This window comes from Megalobrama amblycephala, linkage group LG11 (genome assembly GCF_018812025.1).
Source record: "Megalobrama amblycephala isolate DHTTF-2021 linkage group LG11, ASM1881202v1, whole genome shotgun sequence".
NCBI lineage: Eukaryota > Metazoa > Chordata > Actinopteri > Cypriniformes > Xenocyprididae > Megalobrama > Megalobrama amblycephala.
In genome coordinates, this window is record NC_063054.1 from 17,505,804 (window position 1) to 17,531,245 (window position 25,442).

Consider the following 25,442-nt stretch of genomic DNA (forward strand, 5'->3'; position numbering starts at 1 on the left):
TTCAAAAAGGAGGTACAAACTAGATTTTTACGCGTTAACATTTGGTCCTTTACGTCCCGGCGTGGCAAACTTGTTCTAAAACGTTAAAGAAAAATAGCTGTTTATTTCGTTTTTTGATTATGTTCCATTAAAAATGTTGTTTTTGTGCCTTAGAGAGGCACAATTACCTATGATCATTTAAAACCTAAATGTATTTTCAAGCATTTACATCAAACAATAAAAAAAATACATATATTGTCTTTATTTACAGTTTTTAAATCAATGGGATTGTGCGTCGTTTTCTCGAGAACCCCTTGGACCGAACAAAGGACTCGATTCGTGAACGATCCGTGTGAACCGGTTCAACATGCATTCGACTCAAAAGATTCACGAATTGGTTATGGCTAGCTTGCAAAACAGGAGCTCATAAACAACTAAATGGGAATATAATGTACGGTGCAATTTCTCAAATTATGACTTAACATAATTTTCGCTCAGATATGACAGCGAAATTTCTCCATGAATTGGTGCACGTGGCGGCGCGTGAGCATGGCGATAAAACAGCTGTCGCGTTCGACAGCAGCATTGCAGCGCGGGTCTCTTTGACATATGATGAGGTTATGTCCCTCGCAAATGATTTAACTGGACACTTGCGCGTCTCTGTCCAGAAACATGATGGTGTCATAGGGTTATTCTGCCATGCTGATGTCCTTCTTCCTGTCTGGATTATTGGGTACGATTCATTGTAGTTAAGTGTGTGGACATTCTAATTAGCAAATATAGTTTATAGTTCAAAGCATATAATTCAAATGTGTCCATCTCTGAACAGTATTCTGCAGTTTCCTGCTGCATATGTGCCTCTTGACCCTGCATCACCACCTCTGTGCACCATGAGAATGATGAACAAGTGCAGACTGAACTTCTGCTTGATACAAAATGAACTGCTTAATGTGGGTTTACTATTATATTAGTTATATTAATAATAGTAATGATTTTATTGTTTTTATTAATGGCAAGTTTCGTAACCAACAGCAATTCCAGAGTGCATTTTCCAGCCTGCTTTCTTTGGAAATGTGTGCAACGTTATCCTCACAAAGGCTCACTTTAATAAAAATACAAAGTGAGCAGATGTCCGATCAGCCTTCCAGCTCTTCTTTGACCAAAGACATCCAGCAGAGGGAGACTTTGGCTTATGTTTTGCACACATCCGGAACAACAGGGCGTCCAAAAATAGTGAAGGTCCCACACAGGTGTATTATGCCTAATATTAAACATCTACGGTAAGAGCACGTTGGAGTTTTAGTTCAAAATCTGCTTTCTTCATATATTTTTTATATATCATTCATAAATTGGACTTTGACTCAAAACCTTGTAGTTACTGAGATATAGCCTTTATTACAACTTAGCCTAAGTGGTCATATAAAGATTGTGAGATAATGGATGATTTAAAAATAATTAAAAATGCATTCTCAACAGATCTGTCTTTAAGATGACTGCAGAAGATGTTGTGTTCCTGTCCTCTCCGTTAACCTTTGACCCTTCTGTGGTGGAGATGTTTTTGGCCCTCTCTTCCGGAGCATGTCTCTTAATTGTCCCCTCCGCTGTTAAAAAGATGCCACGCAGACTTGCTCGTGTGCTCTTTAAACGAAACACAACAACAGTCTTGCAGGCAAGTGACTTAATTCCTCACTGAACTATCAGTGATTAGTTTCTGTTTTTGACATCTTTTAATTAGAGATTTTAATAATCAAATCACTTCATTTCTGCATTTATCTTCTCATGAATGTGCACATGCTGTGAGGTGCTGAAATCAGCATTGGTAGTGGGAGCAGTCAGCTGAAATTTGTGCATTATGCAGATTACAGAGATAATGAGTGTGTTCTTTTGACATTTGTTCATTTATCTTCATGCACCTATAATTTGTTTTCAGTATTCTATTAGTTTAACATGTTTTGCATCACTCAGAATTTCATTTTACACTCAAATGCTTCACATGACTGTTCCAATACTACTCACGTTCTTTCGGTAACCCCTCTGTCTGTTATTGGACAATTCAAGTTGTAGAATAAATTAATCATGGCTGACTATGAATAACGTTTATTATTATTATTATTATTATTATTAGTTATACTAGTATTGGAAACCGGAAACATTTATGCCATACTGCATCTTCACCAGTAGGTGTCTTATAAGTCCAAGATGACTAAAGTACTATATATATTTTTTTTAATTATTTTCCAGGCTACTCCCACTCTTGTGAGGCGTTTTGAAAGGCGTGTCCTTCAGGAGGAGGTGCTTAGTGCAAATTCATCCCTGAGGTTATTGGCTTTTGGAGGAGAGCCATTTCCGTCTCTAAATCTTCTCAAAAGCTGGAAGCAGGGAGGCAATGGCACACACATCTTTAATCTTTATGGCACCACAGAAGTTTCTTGCTGGGCAAGTTGGTACAAAGTCCCTGATGAACACCTGTGCTTGGAAACCACGTGAGTGCATGTTCAGTAATTTACGTTAATTTAAGCGTACAAATTATTTACCTTAAAATGGCAAACTAAGTTGCATCAACACCATTAATTGAATAATTGAGGAAGACCATTATAAAAAAAAAAAAAAACCATGAAGTTGAAAGTTATATATATATATAATGTGTGTGTGTGTGTGTGTGTATATATAATGTGTGTGTGTGTGTGTGTGTGTGTGTATACATATATATATATATATATATATATATATATATATATATATATATATATATATATGTATGTATGTATGTATGTATGTGTTATGCAATACATACAGAAGACAAAAATAAAAACAAATTAAACCTAAATAGTAAAATAAAAAAGAGAAAACAAAAGAACACAATAAAATTATTAAAAAATTAATTTAAAATTTAAAGAACTGAATATATATGCAATATAGCTAATATACAGTACAGTCCAAAAGTTTGGAACCACTAAGATTTTTTTTAAAAGAAGTTTCGTCTGCTCACCAAGGCTACATTTATTTAATTAAAAATACAGTAAAAAACAGTAATATTGTGAAATATTATTACAATTTAAAATAACTGTGTACTATTTAAATATATTTGACAAAGTAATTTATTCCTGTGATGCAAAGCTGAATTTTCAGCATCATTACTCCAGTCTTCAGTGTCACATGATCCTTCAGAAATCATTCTAATATGCTGATTTGCTGCTCAATAAACATTTATGATTATTTTCAATGTTGAAAACAGTTGTGTACTTTTTTTTTCAGGATTCCTTGATGAATAGAAAGTTCAAAAGAACAGCATTTATCTGAAATACAAAGCTTCTGTAGCATTATACACTACCGTTCAAAAGTTTGGGGTCAGTAAGAATTTTTATTTTTATTTTTTTGAAAAGAAATTAAAAAAATGAATACTTTTATTCAGCAAGGATGCATTAAATCAATCAAAAGTGGCAGTAAAGACATTTATAATGTTACAAAAGATTAGATTTCAGATAAACACTGTTCTTTTTAACTTTCTATTAATTAAATAATCCTGAAAAAAAATATTGTACACAAATATTTTGTACAATTGTACACATGAAATGTTTCTTGAGCAGCAGATCAGCATATTAGAATGATTTCTGAAGGATCATGTGACACTGAAGACGGGACACTTTGCCATCACAGGAATAAATTACTTTGTGAAATATATTCAGATATAGAAAACAGTTATTTTAAATTGTAATAATATTTCACAATATTACTGTTTTTTTTACTGTATTTTTAATTAAATAAATGTAGCCTTGGTGAGCAGACGAAACTTCTTTTAAAAACATTAAAAAGCTTAGTGGTTCCAAACTTTTGGACTGTACTGTATATATTAAAAATATATAAAAGCTAATTTAAAATATTAATAAAAAACTATTCTAGTATATAAATAATACTAAAATAACACTAGTAAGGATGCATCAGCCACAAAAAGTCATATTGACAGTCTATAGAGAATGTTGTTCTCAGATTCAACTGCTTTATCCTGAAATGATGCATAAAAGAAAAGCTGAATATTATTAGTATTTAACCATTTCTTGTAATACATTGTCTGTTTACATTTGTTTTGTTTGACAGAACTGATATATCTGTGCCCCTTGGAGAGCCGATGCTGGATACCATAATGGAGGTGAGAGATGAAACAGGACGTCTCGTCACTGAAGGAGAAGGACAGTTATTCATTGGTATGATACAATTCTCCAAGTCAGTAGAATAACGAAGGCCTTGAAATGCTCTTTAAATTTATGTGAAGTTGGTTAACAGGCTTTCTGACATACACTACTGTTCAAAAGTGTTAGATTGTTATAAGACTTTTTTAATGTATTTGACAGAAGTTTCTTATGCTTACCAAGGCTGAAATTATTTTATCAAATAATACAGTAAAAACAGTAATACTGTGAAATAATAATGTTTTTAATAATAATGTTTTCCTTTTTTAATATATTTTCAAATGTAATTTATTAATGTGAAATGCTGCAAAACCTGCAACGCTGAAAGTTTTCAGTATCACATGATCCTTCGGAAATCATTCTAAAATGCTGATTTGGTACTACTATCAATGTTGAAAACAGTCATGCTGCTTATTTTTGTGTTAACCGTGATACTTTTTTTTTTTTTCAGGATTCTTTGATGAGTAGAACATTCAAAAGAACATTTAAATGCAATCCTTGCTCTATAAAACTATTTCTTTCTTTCATAAAGAATATCTTACTGACCCTGAATGGTAGTGTACTTTCTTTCACATTCATATTAGTTGTTTGTACAGTGAAATTTTGTCTCTTTATTTAGGTGGTCAGGAAAGGGTGTGTCTTCTTGACGATGAAGAAACTGTAGTCAAGGGAACAATGCGTGCTACTGGTGACTGGGTGCAGGTGCGCGATTCCTGTCTGTATTTCCAGGGCAGGAAGGATCGGCTTGTCAAACGGTTTGGTCAGCGGGTACACTTAGATGCCTTGCAGCTGGTAGGCACTATGTGACCCATGTGTCATGTTACGAATTCAAAGAGTATTGAAAGATACATATAACATCTTATATCATGAATTTATTTCTTTCTGTCCTCAGGTGATTGAGAATTTGCCTCAGGTAGAGGCGTGTGCAGTGAGCCTGAGTGAGGATGACAGGCTGGTGGCATTTATAGTGCTCTCATCGGGTCAACTAGGAGCCCCTTCATCCTTCTCCTCTAAAATTCATCATGAAGAATCTTTCCAACATTCTACACAATCCTCTGAAGACCTCACCGCTGTAGAAGTCTCAAGAAATTCCACCTCCCTCTCGCTTAGAGTTATGGAAGGAGAGATTCGCCATAAGTTATCACAGCTTTTGGCCAGTCACAGCATTCCTGACATGATATTATTCATCCCTGCACTTCCACTCACGTCTCATGGCAAGTGAGCACCATCCTCTAAGGCAGGGGTTCCCAAACTTTTATATCAGCTGTGCACCCATGACTTAAATTATGTACTTGAAGCACCCCTGATAGATTAACCAATACTAACAAATCCAAATATAATTTATTAAATTAAATTTAAATGCTTAGTATTATTAATTTATTAGACATATCTAATACTAAAAAAAACTGAAATATTAATTCAAATTTAAATTATTTAGTAATTACTTAAAGTGTTAGTTCACCCCAAAATAAAAATTATCCCATAATTTACTCACTCTCAAGCCATCCTAGGTGCATATGACTTTCCTCTTTCAGCCGAACACAATCAGTTACAGTAAAAATATTCTGGCTCTTCCAAGCTTTATAATGGGAGTGAATAGTAACTGATATTTTATAATCTAGAATCACTGGCTTCTGTACTCGATTCCAGCAGAAGACCTTTGAACTTTGACCTGACGCATGATGTATTGACCAGCGCAGATGACAGAGCAAAACAAAACACTGGTCATGAATTAGAAGTCTAAAATGAGAATTTTTAAAGTTTTGAGTTTGTTGACCAGCCTTATTTGTTTGAACCGCGAAAGGTGTCTGCTCTCACCTACTTCTACATCCTACATCATACACCTGATCTCGACTCTCTCATGAACGTGCAGACGGATGTTACCGGAAGTTAGTGATTAAAGTTTATAAAGTTATAAATATGGATATTTTTCTTACAAAAATGCATCGCTTTGCTTCAGAAGGCCTTTATTAACCCCCTGGAGCCATATGGGTTACCTTTATGATGGATGGATGCACTTTTTTGGGCTTCAAAATATTGGTTACTATTCACTCCTATTATAAAGCTTGGAAGAGCCAGAATATTTTTTAATATAACTCTGATTGTGTTTGACTGAAATAAGAAAGTAAATCATGGGATAATTTTCATTTTTGGGTGAACTATCCCTTTAAGCTTTAGCATTTAACAGTCACTTTAGCATATCTATTTAATCAGATATGAACATGTTTTTTCATTGTGGTCACTTTTACATTCCTGTTGTTTTAGGTAAAATAGCCATTGATGAGTTGATGAGAATGTGTGACACTCAAAGACAAGACATAAATAAACAAACTGTATGGAAAGACATGGAATCTGTGAGACTGAAGTTACAGACCCTGTGGAAGGTATAAATAGCATTTACTTTTCTTTTTTTGCAAGAAAAGTACTAGTTCTAATTGTTTGACACATGGAGGTATTTCTTAAATATTGCAACGTCTTTCCCATTGTCTGCTGAGTGAATCTGCCATTCTGTGTTTGTCTATGTGTATTAGGAGTGTCTTGGCCTGCCGAATGACGTGGTGGTTGAGGAAGATGCACACTTCATGTTAAGTGGAGGAGATTCCCTTCAGGCCCTGCGTTTCTGTGATGAGATCACTGTTGCCATGGGGACAACCTCTGTGGGCCTGCTGGAGGTCATATTAGATGGCTCTTTCTCAGATGTGCTTAGCCACGTCATGACAGAAACGCATAATGCAATCCGACCATCAAAGAAGAGAATGCTAGATTATTCAGACACTGCAGTTTCATCTAAAAGACAACAAAAGGAAATGGCCACAGTGAATGCTACGGAAAGCACATTGGGTTCTGTAGTTCCCTTAGTGAGAAGGACTATGGGATTTGTAGTTGTGAGACGAGCTGGTGAGGTTATCGATTTGGGTTGTTTTCAGAAAATGCAAAAGGAAAACTTCTCAGATGCACTGGAGACAAACGAGAGTAAACTTCTAGTGACAGATACATCTGACAATCACTTGGGTTTTATATCTAATCCATCACATGAATGTTATAAGACTTTTAAAAAGGCCACAGAACTCCATGTACCTCATGAAGTTACTGAGACGTTATCCGTCACTGAGAGCACAGGTTCTAGACAAGACTCTTTAGGCATCCTGCCACTTGGCCTTCGAGTCTGCTGGAGCTCAGACACAGGCAGGTGTGTGGATGCCTCTCCAGTGCTGCTGGTGGGCCCTGATAGGACCGCTGTGTTCATTGGCTCTCACTCGCACAGACTGCAGGCTCTTGACCTGTTCAACGGAGAGGTCATTTGGGAGCGTATCCTTGGAGATCGGTTGGAGTCTTCTGCTGTCATCTCAAAATGTGGAAGCCTTGTAGCAGTAGGTTAGTACTTGATCTTAAAGGAATGTGTAATTGAATTAAAAGAACTAACATGGTTGTAATAAGGTTGTAACTACTTTAGCTTGAATATGGAGTTTTTTCCTAAAAGCAAAGCTTAGAGATTTCAGGGCTAAATTTATTAATCGTGTTTATTTGTCATCCACATTTGTAACATGTGTTAAACCCTTTTTCTCAGGCTGCTATGACAGACAAGTGTACTTCCTGGACGTTTCCTGTGGGGAAACTGTGTGGACATTTGAGACGGGGGATGTGGTGAAAAGTTCCCCTACTGTAGACCCTACAACTGGGATGATTTTTGCAGGGTCCCATGATGGCAATATTTATGCATTAGACCCAAAGGTAATATACAGCAGAAATACTTCTGTTTTATTTATATTTTTGTAGTATTATGTTAGTATTATTTATATACTATTACAGTATTTATTAATATATTTTTTTTATTTTGATATTTTACTTTAAGTTTTAGTGATTTTGTAATGGGCTTTTGTCATTTTTATTATTTATTTATTTTTTTTTTTTTAAATATTTCTAATTTCAGTTTTAGTTTAGTAACTTATTTAATTTCAGTTAGTCTAATTTTTTTAGGTTTTAAGTTATTAATCTAATAATTCACATTAGTTCAGCTTTATTTCAATTAACAATAAGGATTTTTATTAGTTTTAGCTTTAGTTAATAATAACAACACTGGTGCTAAATCTAAAATATGTTTTTGCAGATTCTGTATGTTCCCTTGATATTTCACACACTTTTCAGGCTAAGACTTGTATATGGCAGTACTATTGTGGTGGCGGTGCAGTGTTTTCATCCCCTTGTGTCCAGTTGTCTCCTAGACAGTTATACTGTAGTACTCTGGGTGGGAATCTCCACTGTCTTAATCCAGTAAGTAAATGTTCCTTCTTCACTGGAGTACATGCACAAAAACTCATATCAGTACTGAAGCTTGAAAGTGTATCAGCCAACTTCTCCGATACAAAAGATCTTGGGAATGGAGTATATAGGGGTCATGTTGAAAGCTAACATTTGTCTTGTCATTCTTTTATTGTCTGACCAGGACAGTGGAAAAGTCTTGTGGACGTATTCCAGCACTGTCCCTTTTTTCTCATCTCCTCACTGCTCTGATTCCTCTGTCTTCATTGGTTCAGTAAATGGCCATATTATTGGAATAAGCCATTCTGGAGATACGGTGAGAGGAAAATGGAAAAAGTTGCCTTAAGAGAAGATAAATGGAATAAATTTAACTTTAATCATCTTATTTTTCAAATTATGGTCATTACCACTAGAGCAATGAACACTAAACAACAACAATGCTTTTGTTCTACTATGTATATTGCACTCGTTTTTCAAACCTCAGTAATGTTTGTAGTAATTTTTTTTTTTACTCTAAGACTCCAGTCATCCAGTAGACTTTAATTGCGGTGTAGAGAAGATTATAAGAATGTCTACACTGATTTTGACTGTAATTTGACTGTAATTTGAGATTTTATTCCATTATTTTGCAGTTATGGGACTTCTCCACTAAAGGACCAATCTTCTCATCGCCATGCATTTCTTCCATGACATTTTTGACCAATCGGACGATTTCTACAACACCCAGCAGTAGCACACAATCACCCAAACTCACAGTCACATGTGGGTCACATGACAGTCATGTATACTGTTTAAATGGCGATAATGGATCATTATTGTGGAAGTTCCAGACCACAGGCAAGGTGTTCTCTACTCCATTTGTGTTTGATGGCGCTCTGTGGGGTTTGAGATCACTAGTGGCCGTGTGCTCCACTGATGGAAAGGTGTGGGTTTTAGATGGAGAAACCGGCACACCGAAGGCAACATTGTCTTTGCCAGGCGAGCTTTTCTCCTCTCCTGTCGTATGGGGACATAACTTGGTTGTTGGATGTCGTAATGATTATGTTTATTGTCTAGAACTGACCAAAAAGTGATTATTCATTATAAAAATCCATGTGGAGTTGAATAAGTAAATTTTTTTTGGGTGACTCCCAAACGTACTTATTAGAAAAAATGATTTAGATATAATCAGTATGGTGCGTTATGTATATATGTTCTGCAAAATACATAAATGTTTTTAGCATTAATGTTCATGTTTGTTTTTGTGCAAAGACAGGAATTTTAGTCTGCTGAGTTCAAACAGCTTCCTTTAATTTTCTCTACATATTTCATAACATTTGCGTCACTTTAATGGATTTTTCTAAAGTGAACAACAAAAAAAAGTGCAATTATCAACAAACTTTTTGTTTCATATCACATACAACACTGTTTGAGCTATGCTATTGCACACGACCAATGTAAAAACAAAGTGACGCGACTGCAGTTCAGGAGATCTCCAAAGGAATACAGTCTGTTTCATTTCACCTCTATACATACATACATACATTACATACATACAACATTACATTAGATAGTGGAGTCAGTTTCCATTTAATATCTTCCATCATTTAGCAGACGCTTTTTATCCAGAGCGACTTAATTCACCTACAAGGACAATCCCCCCTGGAGTGATCTGGGGTTAGCTGCCTTCTTCAAGGATGCAGAGGTGATGTCAGTTAATAGTCTGTTTGTTTACTCACTGGAATTGCTCCCCTTTTTTGTAAGGGACATGTTCATTGGCTAGACCTGTTTTTCTTAATCCCCCCTGGGACATTGCATTTGAAACACTGATCTCCCATCACCTTAGTCGTGTTGCAGGTTTTGCTAATTAGCTGTAAAAGTGATGCTAGCACACGCTACGCAAGGATAGCATTGTTTATGATACAGCAAGCAGGCAGTTCTACGGAATCAGGCGGGTATGGACACTGCAAGAAGTAGATTTTTCATCAGCTGACAGCACGGCTCAAGTGCATATACTATATTGTCATGGAAACTTGAAGGAAAAATTCAGTGTTAGTTAATTACATGAGTAAACAGTGCTGACGTGTCATTATCATGATGATTTTTAGCAATAGTTAAAATGACAGTACTCACAGTTGTCACGGACACAGTGAAGATCTTTTTACTTTGCCAAGATATCAAATATAATAAGTTAAGAAATAAAAAAGTGACAACGTCTGTCCATCGGCAAGGTCTATAAGTGCCAACTGATTTTAGTGTATACGTGAAAAAAAACCCCCCCCCCCAAAAAAAATACAAAACAGTTTCTCTGATTCACATGCTTGCGGGAGGGAGGAGTGAAATTTGTGAAGGTTTAAACAACTGTTATTATTAGCCCTTGAATTGCTTCCCAGAATTGTCACCAAAGCAATAACATACTGTCTTGTTTTTATTTGAAATGTGTTACACTTGTACTGAATGTGAACCACTCGTATTGTTTTAGTAATATCTAGTATCAACAGTTTGACATGCATTGTGTATTTACACTGTTAACAGAACCACTGGTGACTTCAAAGATATGAAGGGCTGCAACTTCTCGATGAAGATTCTAGGGCTTGTTTGATTGGCTGCAACACAAAATTAGTAAATATACCATTGATGCGTGTTATTGCAATAATCCTGTGTAGTGAAAACCAGAAGGGTGGTGTTAATGTCATTGTTTCTCTCATCAACTGATAAAATCTGTAGCCAGTTTGAATATTAGTAGTACAATATTTTGTCTTTGTGGAAAGACTTTTTTAAACTTAAATACCAGTTATTCGGAAATGCCTGATTGCTTGAAAATAAATTATGGACTTTTTGTTCAGAGCCAAAGGTGAGCTGGAGAGCAGTGATGGCTAACTGATGTGGATGAAGGAGATAAGACTTATTTGCATTTTCACTGGGTCAGTAGTAATGGATCACTTGATGATCTGTGGGCAGTCACTCCATGCTTTGGCCTTACGCTTTGCTAGGGCAAGCCAGGCTGGCTCGGTAGAAACCTGGGTAGTGTCACCAGGAGGGAAGCGCTTTGTCACATCCTTTGTTGCTGGCGGAGATGGTGTAGAGTCTGTTATTTCAACTTTTAAAAAGAAAGAAAAAATATGGTTCAGCTGTGATTTCAAATTTTTTGTTTTGCTTTCATTGTTTGGACTAACAATTTTAGAGATTGCTCTTTTCTGCATTTTTGTGGATAGATGTCTCAGTTTTAAAAGCATCACATCGTGAATGGGAACCATGTCTAAATCTCACTTCCATTCATACTTTTTTTGTCAGTTGCAGTTTAGCTAGGGGGATGTGAATGTAATAAATAAATTATCAAAAACCTACATAACAACTGAGCATAAGGCCTAAAGTTACCAAAAATAACCCCAGTATAAAGCTTCTGAGGGGAAATATAATCAAATACGTTACTTATGTTTTGTTTTTTTTTTACCTGTGACTGAGCTGGGCAAGGTATTGGCTTTCTTCAAGTTGTCGCGTCGTTCAAAACGGGCCAGGAGTGTGTCTGGTCTTTTATTCTCATCTGCTGTTTGAGGTTTGGGCAGGCTGGAACATCCATTACCTTTATCCTCTGTGGGACTGACCATTCCAGCCTTTCAGAGACAAATAACACCAATTGCTATTAAAACAGAGAAGTTTGTTTAGTATAACATTATACCGTGCCCTAACCAGGTGCAATACAACAAGTTTACAACAAGCAAAACACTCAGCCAATCAGAAGATTGTACAGTTATATGCAGCATGATTTGGGATCAATGAGATTTTCAAATGGACAGTGCTACCCAGCACAACACCACAAAAATATAATCAACAAAATGTCACGGCTGGTAAGATTTATGTGAAAGAGGTAGTTGTTATTGATTTTTGCATTATTACATTGCATCTGGTTAAGACACTGTTATTACAACTTTACATATAGTACCAGCAGTGTAGGCTAGTTATAGACTGTATGGCTATATTTATAATTTATACATACGCTTTCTTTGTCCCTAGCTTGTTTCTCAGCCAGCTTAGCCTCTCTCTGGCTCCTCCTTTCCTCTCGGTTTTGTTGCTGTTCTCTGAAGCCTTTCTGTTTTTGCAATGCTAGAGTAATCCAAAGTGGTCCTGCCTCTTTCTCCTGTGTCCGTGAGCTGTCCAGAGAGTGTCTGGCCTGCAGAGAGGGTTTTTCTGTGAAGGGAAAGAAATGTAGGTGTCAAATTGACAAGAAAGACTAGAAACAATTTTTCAAAAGTCTTCTACGCATCTGTTGTACTCCTTTACAAGGATAATAATTATCTTAATTTCCTGAAGGAAATACCAATGCTCAAGGTAGGACAAGAATGTTGCTAAAGTCTCAGGTAAGTTTAGGTTTAAGGAGTTGGTTTTGTGTATATGAAATGTGAGCAAAGAATAAACACAAATCTTTACACTGTAAAGCTGGCTATATGGTTAAAAATAGATGTAAAAAGAGAAATCACAATTCATTATGAGTCCAAATGTTTGAATAGAGTGTGCATGTTAAGCGATTCGGATTGAATTCATTGTAAAAGTTTAATATATAAGTTTAAGAAATATCAATACAGTGCTGCTTTGCAAGCATTGTAATAAGGTGAAGATCATACAGTTATAGCTCTACAGTGCTTGAGAATTTCCTACCTTTTTTAATGAGTTCTGTCCTGCGATCTGTTTTTTCTCTCCATGGGATGCTAATGGATGGAAAAAATGACTTTTTTTCTTTAAACTCCTCCTCTCCTTGTCCATTTTTCTGGGATGGTACAGATGCTGCAACTTCTTTATGATCGCTGCTCTGCTCAGTAGCTATCTGTTCTGTTTCACTTGTCCTTTGTGAAATCATGTCCCCTGAAGTCCTTCTGCCAGGTTTTGGGAGAGGAGAGGGTGGAGGTGTGCCACCTTCAGATGGTTTAGGGGAAGTAGCTGGTTTTTGGTAAAGTGGAGGCTTGGGGGCAAAGTTGTCGCCTTCAGTACGTGCCAAAGGGAGAGTACTTCTGCTAAACTTGCTTCGAGATTCTTTACTAGATGCTACAGTGGTTCGAAATCCAACTATCTCTTGTTGCGGAGAAACAGGGCTAGACATTCCAGAGAGCGTAGAAGTATCAGAGTCTTGGTCAATGGCAGTGAGGGGCACTGGGACACCTTCAAAACTGTCTCCTGCACTGTACCTTTTCTTTCTCTTCTCTGCTGATTGTTCATTGTGGAAGCGAAGAGAGTAGTTGGTTCTTCTCAACTTAATTCCAAAAGGTGAAGGCCGCTCATCACCACCCTGATCCTTCTGATCTCCTTCATCCTTTGTGTCTGAATCTTCTGATTCTGCCTGACTTGGGGAGCCAATCTCGGATCTTTGTGACTTGGGAGATCCATGTGGCGGACTGGGAACAAGAAAGGAAGGGAGGTCTTTGGCAAACATGCATTCTTCAGCACTATCTGCTATGCGAACAACCTTACTTCCCCTGCTCTGTATCTTGGTACCTAAAGACGGCAACTCTCCTTTTTGGACAGAGGGAGTTTCCGGAGATGCCGATTCTAGTTTCACACCTTCTTCCTGACCAAAAATCTCTGAGTTCCTGTTGGAATCAGGAAATTTCTTCCTAGCTGGTGTGATGGAAAACTTAGCACTGGCTGACATGGTTTTCCTGAGGTTGGTGTGAGAAAATGGCACTGTATTTAGATCCTCACTTATCGGCCTTCGACTCTGATCTGGGTGTTCAGGATACTTTCCCTCTTCAGCACCTTTAAAAATTTTGGATCTGATACTTGCCCATTCTGCCAGGACAGCAGCGTTGGATTGGTCTGCAGATAAGGAAGACTCGTATAAGGATTTGGTTTTCCCAGATTTACAGTCTGGAGATGTCTTGATCTTGGTTGGAGGAGTGCCCATGGCTTTTTTGCCCTCTGAAAGGCCAAGGAGCGACTTGCAGGCTGTGTCCTTGATTTGATCGAGATTGACTGCAGTTCCACAAAGTTGGGCTCCTGTCACAAGAATTGCAGTATGTGGGACGTAAAGAGATGAAGACAGAGTTGGTGAATCTGTGCCTCCTGGTGAAGAAGCTTTTGCTCCCTCCCTGGTTTCAGCTGTTGTTTCACCCTGTTGGCCAGATGCTGGAGTAACAGGACTGAGGTTGACCTTCTGGAAGAGTATCTGCTTCTCGCCTGAGGAGACCTTGAAAGTGAAGGGTCTCTGTCTCTCCTCCATCTCTCTCCATCTAAGTTCCTCTGCTTTTCTTTTCCATTCTGGCTCAGAAGCTCCAGCTTTCTCTTCTTGCTGTTGTCTCTTTTTTTCCTCCTCTTCCTCTAGCCTTTTCTTCTCAGCCTCCTCACGGAGGCGTTCCTTTTCCTCTCTCTGCCGTTTCTCTTCTAACTCTTGAATCCTCCGTTGTTCCGCCTCCTCTTCCTCTTTTCTCCTCCTCTCCTCCTGCTCCCTTTTTCTTTCCTCTTCCAAACGGAGACACTCCACCTCAAGTTCCTGCAGCCTTCTCTCCTCCTCTGCTCTTCTTCTTTCCTCTTCCTCTTTCCGCATTCTTTCCTCTTCCTCTTGCCTCTTTCGCTCTTCTTCACGTCTTAATCTTTGCTCTTCCTCTTCTCTCCTCCTTTCTTCCTCTTCCCTTTTTGTCCTCTCCTCTTCCTCTCGCTGCTTCCTCTCCTCTTCCTCTTTTTGCAGCCTTTCCTCTTCCTCTCTGAGCTGCTTTTCTTCTTCTAGCCTCTGTTCCTCGATTCTCCTTTGTTGTTCCTCCATCTTTCTTTCTTCCTCTTGTTCCCTCCTCTGAAGCTCAAGGCGTTCTAGCTCCTCTTCATGAAATTGTCGCTTCACTGATTTCTCAGTGGGTTCATAATCTCCTCTGCTCCTATAGATAATGTTATAGTCCTCTCTTGACAAATCAAACACGTCTTCGTCTTTTTGTGTTTCGGATTCCTCTTGCATTTCAGAGAGATCCTCTTCATGAAACTCCTGAAATATATTCAAGGTTGCAGAACTTAATGTTTTGGAGTTATTTTCTTATAAGCGATAGTTCACCCAAAAATTAAAGTTTATTCTTGATTTACTCATCCTCATGTCATTCCAAACCCGTATGACATTCTTTCTTCTGCAGACCATAGAATAAGATTTTGCAGAAATGAAAAATGTCTGTTTTGTTTGTTTCGTTCATACAATCACAGTCAAAGTTGTTTTGGACCCCACTGACTTTGATCGTATGCACAAATACAGTTAAAGCAATTCTTCAAAATGTAATTTGTGTTTTACAGAAGAAAGAAAGTCATATGTTTGTGACAACATGAGAGTAAATGATGAATAAATTATGCTTTTCATTTTTGATTTTTGGTTAAACTATCACTTTTACTATCCCTTTTACATCAAAGCTATCCTAATAGATGCTGATCACATTTTGAAGAACACCTTTCCCTTTACCTGTGTAAACCTTCTGTGTTTGCGAGATACCCTCTGGTTCTTCGGTTTGACAGACAGTTTGTGTTTGGCAGCAGTATTGTCCAAGCGTGGGACAGACTGAGGGACAGCATCTAGATTGATGGACTCAATTGTGCCAGGGGGAGGTGGGCGCTTAGAGCGTGGGGATTTGACTGGAGTTCTGTGCTGGACCGTGTCATGGCTGACAGCCTAATTGTAAAGCAAAAACACAAACAATCTGAGTTTGTGACTATGGGAGAGCAGGGTTCTGAAGCATGTTATATGTCTATGGAATCAATAGCCGCTTTTCCACCATCGGGCCAAACCGTTCTTGTTGCTTAAATTGTATGAAATGTAAATATCAATCAAGTTATGGAGGATGATCAAATATTTCTTTTAATTTTATTATTAACTTGTGTTTACTTGGCTCAAATAGCGCACTTGGCCAGCTCCAGTGAAACTGGTAGCCAGGTAACAGACAAGAGGCCAATCCTGAGTGGTGACGTCACACACATTATACCAGCACGGTTCAGCATGGTTAGCCAACCGAGCTGAAAATTCCAGACCGAGAACGGATTGTAATTGTGATGTGCTGAAGCAAGCTCAAGTGGAAATATAAATGGAACTGTTCCTTACCATTCTTAGAACCGTTCCGCCTGATGGTGAAAAAGCAGCTAATGTATTGAAAGTCTGACAGTATTACAATTTTCTGCCACTTAACTAGAGCATGGCATTAGTAACAGCACGGTTACTGATCAAATTTATATCTTGAATCCACTGTAAAATGCTTTCAATAAGTGCCTACCAAGTGCATAAATGTCCATTTTTGGCAAGTGAGGGAATCTTTCTTAGAACCTTACTCTCTCAAACAGAGCAGTGTTCTTTAACTGTGTTTTCTTGTATATAAATTGTGACTGATGAGCAGCATTATGTTACTATATGTAAGTAGCGGATAATAATTTTGAGATTAACTTACTATTTCCTTGGCTTCAGTCCCCTGTGGTTCATTCTCCACCTGAGCAAGAACCCTCAGCGGACTTCGTGGTACCTCTTCCTCATCTGAGCTACCTTCATCTCCCTCACTCTTTCTAAGTGAAGGGGGTCTCTGACCAAATTTGATATTATGTCCAATTTGCTTCTGTCAACAAAAAGCATAGGGAGTAAAAGAATGGTCAAAACTGGGGTTGTTTAGTCCAAATATTTAGTTACCAAGATACCAGCATAAACAATGTTTTATCATAGGCATCATGATAATTTTTTATTTCTTGACCTATGGTAATAAAAATGTCCAAAAGAAAATGTATCAATCTGGTGTAATGCTAATGTCAAAGTCTGGTGCATGGCTTGATTGTGTGCATATAAACATTTTTAATTACACTATTTATGTACAGAGTCTCACCTGAATGTTCCTGACTTTGTCTGAAACGTTCTCCTGGGACATTGTCTGTCCTGGATGTGTTTTCTCGGTGTCCTCAGGGATAAATACACTCTCGTGTGAAAAGGCTCGGGACCCTAGGGTGTTTAACTCCCTGTGAACACAGATATAGATGTTTTTTAATTACAGCACATCTGTGAATGTTTTCAATTTAACAAATAAACAACTCTTGTCAGCATCTAAAATAAAGTAGACAATTTTGCATAAATTATGCATGGTAGACCCAGCTAAATTTGTTATAAAATACATCAGAGAATTACCTTAGATACTGATTGTTTTCTTCATTAGCTGTGGCCACCCCATTGCAGACATCATCAGTGGAATGGCTAGGTTTCAGTTCAGATCCCTCAAACCCACGTTCTGCTTCCCTCCTTTTCTTCTTCCCAAATAGACGCCTGAATGGCTGGAATTTGCCCTGCCGTCGCCGTTCTGGTAAAAAGTGGGGGCAAAGAATGGTGATAAATAGTCATTAAGCAGTAAAAGGCTAGTGCTAGTGCTGTCCATATTTAAATATAAGCATACAGTATGTGAGCATTTTTAATAAATGTTAATGAAATGGAGGACCAGAACAGATCAGACGCTATGGAATCAGGTTATTATTGTGTGAAAGTCCTTGTCCTGAGACAGCCTTGTATAATCATGGTGACCAGATGTTCCATTTAAACATCCAGTAATGTCCAGGTCCTAAGATTTTGGAAAGGCACCACAGAAGAAAGAGAAAGCCAACAATTAGGAGCCAACTGCTAAAAAAGAACTTTTATATAAAACTGTCATCAGTAATATTACTTTGTGACAATAGTTTGAGAAGAGAGAGGAGTCTCACAGGCTTTACTTAAAACTCTTCGGGAGTATTTTACTGAAGGAAAAGTCCCTCCAAGATTCATTTAAGATAAACAGCAATCCAGCCAATCAAATGCATACAAAATGCATCTGGCTGTTCAAGCTACGTTCCGTATGTAAATATTACTCTTGCGAATGTTTTTGCGTCAGCGTGAGCCCCGCAATCCACGTGACCAGCAATCATAGATGCTACACATGGATAGCAACTGCAAAACTTTTTACCTTTATAGATGACTCAAATACTGCTTTAGACTACAAGAATAAACCACTGAGCGTCTCGTATTGTGCAGATTTTTAACTAATTCATGGGCAGTATTACAGGATGGATGTTCCTTCCAATCTACCTAATCATCACAGTTTGCTCACTGGTGATTTTGTCTTTTTAAAGCTGCTTGGATGGATATGTGTTGTCAAAACGGCTATATAAATAATTCAAACCCATCTGGGTTGTAGCTTCTGTGTAATGCTAATTTTGTTTTCCATCCATTACTTATGTTGACAACATACCAATTAAGAATTAAATCTGAGCTTTATTACCAACAATCAAGCACAAAAGTATAAACAACTAATTCCTAATCTCTACAAAAACAATCCAGAACAATCTTTACAGAATAATTCACAACCTACCAATTAAAGTAGAAATCTGCAGGTACAAAGAGTCTTTGACATGACTGAATCATACGGTTCCCATGTAACGACATTAAACTAATGATAAGACGAGGGACCTTTGGTTTGTATGGAGTGCTCTGGAGACGCACCACTTCCTGAGAATAGAAAGTTATTACGAATCATAAAGGCTACGGAGATAAGCCTAGCACAAAAAGCACTGTTTATGAATAAAATTGCATATAAAACATATGAAATAAAACATTAGTTATATACACTACTGCTTAATAGTTTGGGGTCTGTAAGATTTTTTTCATCATGGATTTTTTTTTTTTTTTTTTTCATGAAAGAAGTCTCGTATGCTCACCAAAGCAGGATTTATTTGATCAAAAATGCAACATTTTTGAAATATTACTAATTTTAAATTCTATTGTAATACATTTATTAAAATATTATTTATTCCTGTGACGGCAAAGCTGAATTTTCAGCAGGCATTAATCCAGTCTTCAATGTCACATGATCCTTCAGAAATCATTGGTGCTTAAAGAAACATTTCTCATTATTATCAATGTTGAAAACAATTGTGCTGCTTAATATTTTTGTGTAAAACTTTTTTTTTTGAAAAAGAATTCTTTGATAAATGGAAAGAACGGCATTTATTTGTCACTTTTGATTGATTTAATGTATCCTTGCTAATAAAAGTATTAATTTCTTTTTAAAAAATCTGACACCAACTTTTGATAGTACATAAGTTTCTCTTTTTGATCATCAGCTTCCTTCATTTTTCAATTCCTACCTGTTATGTATGTGCATGTGTGATTTTTGTCTATTACAACCTGCAGCTCCCTTCTTGGTCCTCCTGAAGGTATAAAAGCCATAAGCACTCAACCAAGCAAGTGCAAAACATCTCCATGCCATATTTTCTGTTTCAAAGTATGTGTCTGTGTGCATTTCTAAGGCTGTACCTCTGTGTTGTAGGAGCTCCAAGTGAAATGGCTGGAGTGACCGGGCCACCCTACACCACAGAGTGGATAAATTCAGCTAGAGATCAGCGTAGATCTGTTACAGGCTAAAAGTGGAAAGTAGTGTGGAGTTACACAGTAAGTGTGTTGCTGCTCAAAAAACAATAGCACAATAACAACGAAAGTAAGACTTTGGTACCTGCTGTCAGTGTCCACTTCTGTTGTTCCTGTTGTTATTATCGTTTCTGAGTTTACTGCTTTACGAGCGCATATGACTGGATGATTTTATGATTTCTCATATTTTGTCTCATCATTTCCCCCTCAAAGGCTCGTCCAAGTCACAGTCTGTTCCCAGCTTCTACTATTCCATTTCTCTGGCCCACAATGCAGTGCTGCAGGCGTCCTCAATCACTGAGGCATATGATGTGAGTGGACACAACTCAGCCAGAGAAACAGCCCTCGATGTGTCTCGCTTGTACTCCTCCATACTACAACCACTATACACTCAAACGTGGCTTTCCTGCTCCTATGAGTGTCAGTACTGCTAAATCAATTCACTCAGACCTGACTGTTCCTCTCACTTCTTCACAAAAGCTCAAACACACGTCCGTCCCACTTAACAACATGGGAATACTCAACCTTGATCCTCACACTCGTCCTGTTCTATAATATTTCTCACTAGTGCAGCAAAGCCAATAACCCAATTTTTTTCTGTCCCATGGCAAGTACTGCACACCTGAACCTGACTGTTCCCCTCACACGCCAAATCTCGGCATTATTAATTGATACATTTATCATAAATAACATAATTGGCACTGTTCCTTTTGTCAGCAGTGTATTTGTTTGCCTAACATTGGTACATATCCATAAAATCATTCAGAAACCATCTCAAACTAAAGCATATCACACGTCAGCCATGCTGAGAAAGAAAGAAATTTGTCACACATGGGATATCAATAGTTAAACGTGGTTATAAAGTTTGAGGGCAAAAGGTTCACACGGAAAGGTGTGTAAACCTTGTAAAGCAACAATAACACGTCATTGAGTCATATTTAAAGGACTTATAATTCACACAGAAATGAAAATCATTTACTCATGCTCATGTCGTTCCAAAAAATGAGAAATTTTGGAGAATGCGATGGTCTCTCTGCTCCATGCAATTATAATGAATGAGGACTGGAGCTGTCAAACTTCATACAGGACACAAAAGCACCATAAAAGTGGTTCATGTGACTTGTGAGAAGACTTCTGAAGCTAGCAGATCAAGATTAGTTCACTTTCAAATAAAATTTTCCTGATAATTTACTCACCCCCATGTCATCCAAGATGTCCATGTCCTTCTTTCTTTGGTCGAAAAGAAATTAAGGTTTTTGATGAAAACATTCCAGGATTATTCTCCTTATAGTGGACTTCAATGGCCTCCAAACGGTTGAAGGTCAAAATTACAGTTTCAGTGCGGCTTCAAAGGGCTTTAAACAATACCAGACGAGGAATAAGGGTCTTATCTTGCGAAACGATCGGTCATTTTCAGAAAAAAATGTAAATGTATATGCTTTATATAAACAAATGATCACCTTGCATGTGCTTCCGCCAAAACCGCACTTTCGTATTCTTCAAAAAGCTTACGCTGTATAGGACATATAGCAAAAGCTTTTTGAAGAATATGAAAGTGCGGTTTTGACCTTCAACCGTTTGGAGGCCATTGAAGTCCAGGAGAATAATCCTGGAATGTTTTCATCAAAAACCTTAATTTCTTTTCGACTGAAGAAAGAAAGACATAAACATCTTGGATGACATGGAGGTGAGTAAATTATCAGGATAATTTTATTTGAAAGTGAACTAATCCTTTAACACTTAAATGCATACCTCGGGTCTTTAGTGACCCGAGACGTCATTCACTATCCTCCTCCTCATTCATTTTTTAAAGATAGACTTCAACCTTCTTGGTATTCCTCAATCAATTCATTATAAAGAATATAACATAAAATTATTTTTGAATTCATTTTTTGTAAAAATTGTATAGGGTCGCTAACGACCCGAGGTGTGTATCAGTGTACATATATTTTTTATGCACAACAATAATTGAATCTTAGAAGACGGAATAAGTGCAATTCACCTTTATTCCACAAGGTGGCAATGTCTGATACACAATGCTGAAGTGACGACTCATTTAGACGGAAAATGAAATAATAAGAAAAACAAGAAATATTGATTTTGAAGATGTTGAAAATTATATAGTTCTGAGAATATGTTTGAGATCGCGAATGGGCTCATATTTGCAACCTCAAACATAAAACTAGCCCATTATTTGCTGAATTTACTGGGAAATGAGCTCTGATGAGGACAGTGATGATGGCATAAAATATCTGCTCAAACTGAGCCCTTTCAAGCTCCAAAAGGTAACAAAATATGATTTATTTTATTCTTCTATAATTGTTACTCTAATATCAGAGGAGTTTTATATTATTGCGACAGGTAGAGATCCTTCCGTGTTAGATATAGATCCGGGTCAATAAAGACCCGAATATGTAAGAACGATTGGCGAAACAGTCATGCATTTAAGGGTTAAAGTGAAAGTTTAGGCATCCTGCTGCATGGATGAGAGAATTAGCAATAAAAGTCTCTCCAATCATTGTAATTGCATGGAAAACAACATTAATTTTTTTTTTTTTTTTAAATAAATCCTTCATATAGGTTTTTAAAGGCATGAGGAAGCATAAATATTGACAGAATTGTCATTTTGAGTGAAATATTCCTTTAAAGACACACAGGCACGCAGACACAGCACACAATTCTTGAAGTTTTTTGTAACCCAAGAAACACCAAACAGTTCTTAAAGAGACAGTGCAGAAAATCTGCATTGTTGAATTTAGTGTGCTGCACTGTCACTTTAAGAGCAGGATGTTTGCAAAGATCCTCACTCTGTTTTCGTTTACCTGGGCCTTCAGATACTGTTACCTCTACCCGCTCATCAAGCTTAGCCTCCTTACCGTCCGTCGCCATGGTTACGACGGGCTTTGTCTGCAGCAAGGGTAGAGGGGGGATAAACGTGAACACAGAAGTATTTTCTTCATTGATTTGCTCATGTGTGCGAGTCTGAAAAGAAAATTGTAGGAGGAGATGACAATAATGGGAGATAGAAAGGCTTAGAGAGATCATGAGACACTTGTATTGCTTTTCCTTTCTTTCCTCCTGGGCTCTTTCATAAAACCTTTTTTTTTTTTTCAAAGCTTCATCTGTTTTTATTACCATCATAATCTCTTAGCTCGCATACACAGTCTTCCTTTGGTCCTGGGTTTATTTCTTGCCATCACTTGGTTGCAAATTACAGGACCATCTATTTCTTTGCAGTGGGAATTTGCTAAGAATTGGGGAATACAATTCCCATCTTGCAGATCAAAACCTTATACTTTACTGGGACTGTAAACTTTACTTGGCTACACGTATGTCTGGATGCCCAGTAATAATGCTCTTCGGTCATAATTTAATAATGTACTGCTGCCATGATGAAAATTAAAATTAACGTCTAATTTTGCTTGTTTGCTGTATAGCTGTCCACTCATATATAGCTGTGCAAAAGTTATATCTTTCTCTAATGTCTACAAGTAACTGTTGGAACTTAAATATTAGAAATTTTAATTTAAGTATCAGTGTATAATGTCCAATGGGCTAATGTACAATTATCTGGTCATTACTGTAGAATAAACCCCTTCAAAATGATGTAAGATCCAGACAACCCTGTTGGGATTTATTTATTTATTTTTTTGTGATAATTATCAGCTGACTATATTATTTCGGTAACACTTTACAATAAGGTTCATTAGTTAACAATAGTTAACCTCTTTAGTTAACATGAACTAAGAATGAACAATATTCTACAGCATTTATTAATCTCAGTTAATGTTAATTTCAACATTTGCTAGTACATATTTAAAAACAAAAATTGTATTTGTTAACAATTCTGAATTAACTAACATGAACAAACTATGAACAGCTGGATTTTTATTAACTAATGTTAACAAAGATTAATAAATACTGTAACAAATGAATTGCTCATTGTTAGTTTGTGTTAATGAATACATTAACTAATGTTAACAAATGGGACCTTATTGTAAAGTGTTACCATTATTTCTTTTTTTTTTTAAATAGTCATGTAAGGGATATATGTATATATGTTCAATAATTAAAATTTGTATAGAATTCTAAGTTATATAAAAAAAGAACCCCATTTGTGCTATAAAAATATATGATTTTAGAACATTTAATGCAATTTTAAACTGGCAGTGTTGTTATTGTTTACAAAAAATAAAACTATATAAATATGTAAATATTAGATGAAAAACAAACTTAAAAACTTAGTCAAATAAATGTTTGTTAAAATACTAAAATGACTAAAACTAAAAATATATTAAATAAATTACATTTAAAAATTAAAATAGAATTATTAAAGAAAAAATGACAAAATCATATAATAAAATTACCAAAACTTAAACTGAATGAAAATGAAAACTAAAAATTATAAGAATAAAAGCAAACTCAAAATATTAAAAAATGATAAATAATACTACACCAATAACACTGGATTTTGGATGGATAGTGAATACGTTTTTGTTCTGAAATTGCATGTAAAATAGGCACATTTGTTTATTTATTTATTTATTTATTTTTTGTTTAGTGAAATGTGTGTTTGCATATACATGCTAGGGGGTGTTTGTATATTAGTGTGTAATTGCAGAGTATTGTGTCTGTGGAGAGTAGTGTGCACTCGACCTCCATTATCGCATCAATATATGCCTGTTCAGCAATCTGTGCATAATCTAAATTAATGGCTATTTAGAACACACTTTTTCTACCATCTCGTTTTAATGGACCCCCATATAACTTACTGTAAAATGGAGCAAGATACAGCATATAGAAAAAGCAAAAATGTGAATTGTTTTGTTAACAAATTACCATAGAATCAACTCAAATTCTCGTGCATAATGTAATTTATATCAGTCAGTCCTAAAATAAAGCAAATGGTGTTTTTTCCATATTGCTTCTGGGATTCTACATACGATCATTCAGAATGGCAGGACAGAAAATGCCAAGATTTAAAATGCCACTATTGTTGTTGGTTAATCAAAACACATTGCCTCAAAACCTGCATTCCTTTTGGCAGACAAAAACCTTTTGGCAGCACAGCATTGCACTAACTGTTAAACACAGCTAACTGTAAATGATTACAATCTTACGTCATCTAAGTCGTTTCTCTTTGTATGAGAAGACAGTGTCCTCTAACGGCTCCCATGCAGGGTCATCCTGAAAGTTTCACTGTCTAAACAGGCTCAGCTGCTGCTTGAATGGATCAATGTGTCTTTGTCTGTTTGTGATGCTAGTCCAGATGTGTTTGTGCACACGCACCTGCGGTACAAGTGTACACGTGGTCCAAACCGCGTGCGTATTCGTCATGTTCTGGCTCACGTGCACGAATGATGTTAACGAATGATTTTGCTTGTGTTGTGTGCATTAAAGAAGCTCCAGACGAAATGACAATGGCAAAAGCACAAGTCGCAGCCACATGCACTGCAGCAGGACACTGAAAATACCCCAGACAAAGAGAAAAGGCTGCAGCAGAGCTACAGTAAGTTTGCGGCTACGTTAGCTCTAGATGCTACAGTCCTAATTTAACCCACTTACTGAAGTTTAATGGTACAGACTGACCTCTCTACACTTATATATTGGCTATATCACCAAGAGCAGCTCTAACCATCATTACAAACATTTCCAGCCAA

The 25,442-nt window shown here is 36.8% G+C and overlaps 2 protein-coding genes across 7 annotated transcripts in view; one reads left to right on the top strand and one right to left on the bottom strand.

Moving 5' to 3' along the window:
* Positions 1 to 63: 63 nt before the first annotated feature.
* Positions 64 to 9,637, top strand: aasdh (aminoadipate-semialdehyde dehydrogenase). Of its 2 annotated transcripts, none has more exons than XM_048206400.1 (14): positions 64 to 712; positions 809 to 929; positions 1,012 to 1,259; positions 1,456 to 1,648; positions 2,221 to 2,462; positions 4,075 to 4,181; positions 4,786 to 4,958; positions 5,059 to 5,380; positions 6,432 to 6,550; positions 6,698 to 7,541; positions 7,735 to 7,898; positions 8,313 to 8,438; positions 8,611 to 8,742; positions 9,059 to 9,637. In XM_048206400.1, the coding sequence occupies exons 1-14, from the start codon at positions 480 to 482 to the stop codon at positions 9,497 to 9,499; spliced, it is 3,465 nt and encodes a 1,154-aa protein (XP_048062357.1). In that variant the 5' UTR covers positions 64 to 479; the 3' UTR covers positions 9,500 to 9,637. The 2 variants fall into 2 exon arrangements, with proteins under 2 accessions (XP_048062357.1, XP_048062358.1); XM_048206401.1 differs by having other exon boundaries at positions 8,275 to 8,438; positions 9,059 to 9,490.
* Positions 9,638 to 9,695: 58 nt separating this feature from the next.
* The window catches only part of cracd (capping protein inhibiting regulator of actin dynamics), a 33,137-nt gene continuing 17,390 nt past the window's right edge, over positions 9,696 to 25,442 (bottom strand). For 2 of the 5 annotated variants that reach the window (XM_048206398.1, XM_048206395.1), the window contains 8 exons: positions 17,521 to 17,689; positions 17,225 to 17,354; positions 16,802 to 16,963; positions 15,829 to 16,035; positions 13,062 to 15,369; positions 12,403 to 12,593; positions 11,860 to 12,019; positions 9,696 to 11,505 (listed from right to left, as the gene is read on the bottom strand). In XM_048206398.1, coding sequence (XP_048062355.1) covers positions 11,345 to 11,505; positions 11,860 to 12,019; positions 12,403 to 12,593; positions 13,062 to 15,369; positions 15,829 to 16,035; positions 16,802 to 16,963; positions 17,225 to 17,266 — 3,231 coding nt within the window. In that variant the 5' untranslated portion in view covers positions 17,267 to 17,354; positions 17,521 to 17,689 and the 3' untranslated portion in view covers positions 9,696 to 11,344. Of the gene's footprint in view, positions 11,506 to 11,859; positions 12,046 to 12,402; positions 12,594 to 13,061; positions 15,370 to 15,828; positions 16,036 to 16,801; positions 16,964 to 17,224; positions 17,355 to 17,520; positions 17,690 to 22,604; positions 22,765 to 25,442 lie in introns of all 5 variants that reach the window. The other 3 variants (XM_048206394.1, XM_048206396.1, XM_048206397.1) reach the window with 3 other exon arrangements.

Bases quoted from the DNA above. Each gene is read 5' to 3' on its own strand.
- aasdh (XM_048206400.1), top strand. From the start codon at position 480: ATGACAGCGAAATTTCTCCATGAATTGGTGCACGTGGCGGCGCGTGAG. The intron at 4,959-5,058 runs GTAGGCACTATG...TTCTGTCCTCAG, and splicing joins ACTTAGATGCCTTGCAGCTG to GTGATTGAGAATTTGCCTCA. The intron at 7,899-8,312 runs GTAATATACAGC...CACACTTTTCAG, and splicing joins TTTATGCATTAGACCCAAAG to GCTAAGACTTGTATATGGCA.